This window comes from Loxodonta africana, chromosome 6 (assembly GCF_030014295.1).
Source record: "Loxodonta africana isolate mLoxAfr1 chromosome 6, mLoxAfr1.hap2, whole genome shotgun sequence".
Lineage (NCBI taxonomy): Eukaryota > Metazoa > Chordata > Mammalia > Proboscidea > Elephantidae > Loxodonta > Loxodonta africana.
This window is the reverse complement of record NC_087347.1, coordinates 70,554,814-70,560,813: the sequence shown is the minus strand read 5'-3', so window position 1 is coordinate 70,560,813 and position 6,000 is coordinate 70,554,814. Positions and strand designations below refer to the sequence as shown.

General features: G+C 44.0%; 1 protein-coding gene across 1 annotated transcript in view; it reads left to right on the top strand.

Annotated features, from left to right (window-relative positions):
• The first annotated feature begins 634 nt into the window (after positions 1-634).
• The window catches only part of MTX2 (metaxin 2), a 97,256-nt gene continuing 91,890 nt past the window's right edge, over positions 635-6,000 (top strand). Inside the window, exons 1-2 of the mRNA XM_023542819.2 lie at positions 635-808; positions 4,913-5,240. Of these exons, the coding sequence (XP_023398587.2) occupies positions 635-808; positions 4,913-5,240 (502 nt within the window). The remainder of the gene's footprint in view (positions 809-4,912; positions 5,241-6,000) is intronic.

Genomic DNA, 6,000 nt, shown 5'->3' with positions numbered 1-6,000 from the left:
GTTACAATCCCACCCTAATTCTCTTTAACATAAAATTACAATCACAAAATGGAGGACAATTACACAATACTGGGAATCATGGCCCAGCTAAATTGATATCCACATTTTTGGGAGGACATAATTCAATCCATGACAAGGAGTTTCTCAGCACAGGGACCATTGGTCCAAAGGATGCACTATGCTCCTGGTGCTGCTTTCTTGGTGGTATGAGGAACCCATGTCCCTCTGCTCACTTCTGTCTTTTATATCTCAGGAGAGATTGGCTCAAGACACAATCCAATCTTGTAGCTTGAGTCCTGCCTTGTTAACATAAATGCTGCTAATCCCATCTCATCAACATCATAGAAATAGGATTTACGACACATTTGAAAATCACATCAGATGACAAAATGGTGGACAATCACACAATACTGGGAATCATGGCCTAGCCAAATTGATACACTCATTTTTTGGGGACACAATTCAATCCATGACATGGTCATAGAACTTGAAATGACAATGGATCTTCTTCATTTTTACAGTTATACATAATTCTCCACTGTGATGAGCACAGACAGGAATGAAAAGCTTTTCTTTTCACTGGTACCAAAATACTTGGAGTAGCTCATTTATCTTGGCCAATATTGCCCATGGAATGAGGAGGAAGAAACTGGGCATAGCATACTCTTACTATCAGCCTTATCTCCTTCAGTACAAACAAGAAAAGCCTATTGTCTCCTCCTATGTCTACCATTCACAGGCACTTGTCAACTTTGAATCTCAGCCAGACAGAAGACACTGCTGTGTTTATGTTCATGGAAGTTTTTGGGTAAATTTAAATTTAGTTTAACAAGATTCCTAGTTGCTGGAAAAAAAAAAAAAATTTTTTTTTTTTTAGTTGCTGAGGGGAATACAAATACACCTACTCCTCACTTATTGACTATCTCGTTATCTGGCATTTTGCATTTACATCAATAATAAAAAATCTACTATTTGACCATTTCCATACTAATGACGTATGTCTGGCAGTAATGATCACCGAAGTATGAGGTGAGATTAATGCTGGCTGTGATAGTTAAGGTTATATGTCAACTTGGCTGGGCCATAATTCTCAGTGGTTTGGCAGTTATATAACAACGTAATTTGGCCGTTATGTAATGATACAGTCATCTTCCATTTTGTGATCTAATGTGGCCATTCTCCATTTTTGCATAATGCCAATTTTTGCATAACAACTTGGTTTTTGGAATCTAACGATGTCAGTAAGTGAGGAGTGGGTGTGTTGATTTAAGGCTTATCCTTAAAAAAATTATCTCGTTAAGGGTGCATAAATATGAACAATTCAACTGTCATAGAATTTCAGAGGGTTATGGAAGCACAAGGAAAGCAGACAGATTTCTAAATGTCATGGGCAGCAATTCTTAGAACACCAGGTTTCTTTTGCAAAAACTTAGTAAGCTGTCTGACTTTGTGATTTACTGTGCGATTTAAAATGACTCATGCCACTCACCGTTTCACATCAGTGAAAGGGGCCTTGGCTCACCAGATAGCCTTTGAAGTCTGCCCACTTGTAATATTTTATGTCTCTAAATAGAAAGAGAAGATTTTTATCAGCTGCTGCAGTCAGAAATTGATCGAACATGCAATCAAGATGCATTGATAATTACTGGTGATTGGAATGCGAAAGCTGGAAACAAAGAAGAAGGGTTAGTAGTTGGAAAATATGGCCTTAGTGATAGAAACAATGCCGGAGATTGACTGATAGAATTTTGCAAGACCAATGACTTCTTCACTGCAAATACCTTCTTTCACCAACATTAACGGCGACTATACACATGGATCTCGCCAGATGGAACACACAGAAATCAAAGTGACTACATTTGTGGAAAGAGACGATGGAAAAGCTCAATATCATCAGTCAGAACAAGGCCAGGGGCCGACTGTGGAACAGACCATCAATTGCTCATATGAAAATTCAAGCTAAAACTGAAGAAAATCAGAGCAAGTCCACAAGAGCCAAAATATGACCTTAAGTATATCCCACCTGAATTTAGAGACCATCTGAGGAATAGATTTGATGCATTGAACACTAGTGACCGAAGACCAGAAGAGTTGTGGAATGACATCGAGGACATGATACATGAAGAAAGCAAGAAGTCATTGCAAAGACAGGAAAGAAAGAAAAGACCAAGATGGATGTCAGAGGAGACTCTGAAACTTGCTCTCCAACGTTGAGCAGCTAAAGCAAAGGGAAGAACTGATGAAGTAAAAGAACTGAACAGAAGATTTTAAAGGGCGGCTCCAGAAGGCAAAGTATTATAATGACATGTGCAAAGAGCTGGAGATGGAAAACCAAAAGGGAAGAACACGCGTGGTGTTTCTCAAGCTGAGAGACCTGAAGAAAAAATTCAAGCCTCAAGTTGCAATAGCGAAAGATTCTATGGGGAAAATATTAAATGACACAGGAAGCATCAAAAGAAGATGGAAGGAATACATAGAGTCATTATACCAAAAAGAATTAGTTAACATTCAACCATTTCAAGAGGTAGCATAAGATCAGGAATCGATGGTACTGAAGGAAGAAGTCCAAGCTGCTCTGAAGGCAGTGGTGAAAAACAAGGCTCCAGGAATTGATGGAATATTAATTGAGATGTTTCAACAAACAGATGCAGTGCTAGAGGTGCTCACTCGTCTATGCCAAGAAATATGGAAGACAGCTTCCTGGCCAACTGACTGGAAGAAGATCCATATTTATGCCTATTCCCAAGAAGTGTGATCCAACTGAATGTGGAAATTATAGAACAATATCATTAATATCACACGCAAGCAAAATTTTGCTGAAGACCATTCAAAAACGGCTGCAGCTGTATATCTACAGGAAAACTGCCAGAAATTCAGGCTGGTTTCAGAAGAGGATGTGGAACCAGGGACATCATTGCTGACGTCAGATGGATCCTGGCTGAAAGCAGAGAATACCAGAAGAATGTTTACCTGTGTTTTATTGACTAAGCAAAGGCATTCGACTGTGTGGATCATAACAAACTATGGATAACATTGCGAAGAATGGGAATTCCAGAACACTTGATTGTGCTCATGAGGAACCTTTACATAGATCAAGAGGCAGTTGTTCCGACAGAACAAGGGGACACTGGTTTAAAGTCAGGAAAGGTGTGCGTCAGGGTTATATTCTTCCATCATACCTATTCAATCCGTATGCTGAGCAACTAATATGACAAGCTGGACTATATGAAGAAGAACGGGGCATCAGGATTGGAGGAAGACTCATTAACAACCTGCGTTATGCAGATGACACAACCTTGCTCGCTCAAAGTGAAAAGGACTTGAAGCAGTTACTAGTGAAGATCAAAGACCACAGCCTTCAGTATGGATTGCACCTCAACATAAACAAAAATCCTCACAAGTGGGCCAGTGAGCAACATCATGATAAATGGAGAAGAGACAGTAAGTTGTCAAGGATTTCATTTGACTTGGATCCACAATCAACAGCCATGGAAGCAGCAGTCAAGAAATCAAGAGACACATTGCATTGGGTAAATCTGCTGCAAAGGACTTCTTTAAAATGTTGAAGAGCAAAGATGTCACCTTGAAGACTAAGGTGCGCTTGACCCAAGCCATGGTATTTTCAACTGCATCATAGGCATGTGAAAGCTGGACAATGAATAAGGAAGATGGAAGAACTGACGCCTTCGAATTGTGGTGTTGGCGAAGAATATTGAATATACCATGGACTGTCAAAAGAACAAACGAATCTGTCTTAGAAGTATAACCAGAATGCTCCGTAGAAGCAAGAATGGCAAGACTGCATCTTACATACTTTGGACATGTCAGGAGGGATCAGTCCCTGGAGAAGGACATCATGCTTGGCACAGTACAGGGTCAGTGGAACAGAGGAAGACCCTAAACGAGGTGGATTGACACAGTGGCTGCTGCAATGAACTCAAGCTTAACAACGATTGTAAGGATGGGTCAGGACCAGGCAGTGTTTCCTTCTTTTGTGCATAGGGTCGCTATGAGTCGGAACCAACTCGAGGGCACCTAACAACAAGAACGAATCTATAATGAATGAGCACTGGTGGCCCAGCGGTTAAAGCACTCAGCTGCTAACAAAAGGTCGGCAGTTGGAACCCACCAGCTGCTTGGCAGAGAAAGATGTAGCAGTCGGCTTCTGAAGATTTACAGCTTTGGAAACCGTATGGGGCAGTTCTACTCTGTCCTATAGGGCCGCTACGAGTCTGAGTCGACTCTGCGGCATTGGGTTTGGTGGTTTGGAAATCCATAATATATACTGATTTTTATTTAATTGTATATGTATATGAAGTTACTAGGTTAAGGGAGAAAAGATCGCTTGTAGATTTTAGTATACTCTCCTCTTCCTGTCGCACCACTCCCAAACGGTGAAAAGTGTGTGGAGCTAAGGATTCTTCTCCAAGATAAGCTTCATTTTAGGTGTACAGAAATTGAAGCGAAAACTATCTCCCAGCGTGGGTACTGACCTTACCTCTGGCAAGCATGTTTGACTAAAGAAATAATTAAACACTAATGGCTGCCCACGGACCCATCAACTCAGCAGTACAGTGGAAAGGGAATTAATCTGGGCCTGCGCTGACTCCCTGAGCAGGCCGTTTAAATTCTCTACGCTTATTTCCTTATTCGTAAAGTGGCGATAACAATACCATTTTATCGGGTTGTTGAGTATGAACTGAAGTAGAATATATGTATTTTTAAAGTTTCTGGTACCTGTGGGGCTTTAAAAATGTTAGTTCCTTCCTTTTGCTCACAAAAATGATACTTAAAAACCCCGAGGGTTCCCGGAGTTTGGAGACTGCCCCCTAAACTGGCGACTCGAGTCGAGACCCACGCGGACTGGCAGGAAGCTCGGGTCTCGGAGAGCACCTGACCGCCCGACTCCGAGAGCCCCCATACGTGGGTGCGGGGGCGGGGCCGGCGGAAGCGCTCGCGCACGGCTGTCAGCTGCACCGGAAGTTCCTGGCTTGGGCCTGGCGGTAACCTTGGGAGCCTCGCTGCCGCCGCGCCGCCGCTGCCGCCGCTCACGCCGCTGCCGCTGCTGCGGGTTGTGCTTTGCAAGTCCGATCGTCAGTCCAGGCCAGGCTCGTTAGCTGCCAGGAGCTGCCGGAGTTACGAGGAGGCTGCTCGGGGCCGCGGGGAGCGGGAAGTACGGGTTCGAGGCCGCCTAGCCGAAATGTCTCTGGTGGCGGAAGCTTTCGTCTCTCAGATCGCAGGTAGCGCGCGTGCCCCCGGGCCCAGGCTGTGGACCGAGGCGGGGGGATTGGCGCCGGGCAGTCGCAGGAAGCAGCGTGGGGTACAGAACTGGAGTTTCCCTCTAGCCTTGAGGCGCTAGGTCCTGAACCCAGGCCTGTGGGTAGAGGCAGGCATGGAGTATCATCCTCGTTTCAGTGATGAGAATACTGCGGTGGAGACACTTGGCTAAGGTCACCCCGCCAGGGTCGAACTCCAGTCTTCGTCTCCTGGGCGGTGCTTTGTCCTTGGCCCGGTTCAGCCTCGAGGGGCTAGTGTGTGTGGAGGAGGCCTTGGGCTGGGATTCAGTTAGGGGGCGTGGCCACAGGGGTTGAACAACCGAAGGCTTGGAGAGTGGGGGCTCCTCTTGGTCTTGGGACCTAAAGTTTAAGGTGACTGCCACTGATAAGTCGCCCTTGTTATCTCTTGTCATTGAGGGGCCACCGAAGTTCTTGCTTCCTCTCCAAGCAACACAACACTCCCATTCTCCAGGTCTCTAGGATTCATTGAAACGTATTAAATCTACGTATGCTTTTAAGAAGCACCTTTAATTTGGTGGACTGAGCATGACTGATGCAGGTAGATCTAAAATTACGATGCTTTCTGTTTTGAGGTTGTTTTTTTACTATGGTAAAAGAAGTTAAGTATTGTTGAGAAAACAAGGGAACTAGGCATAGGTATTCTAAGTGTTGGTTATGGTTAGGTAATAATTAATCTTTAAGTGGATTTACTGTTAAATCCCTG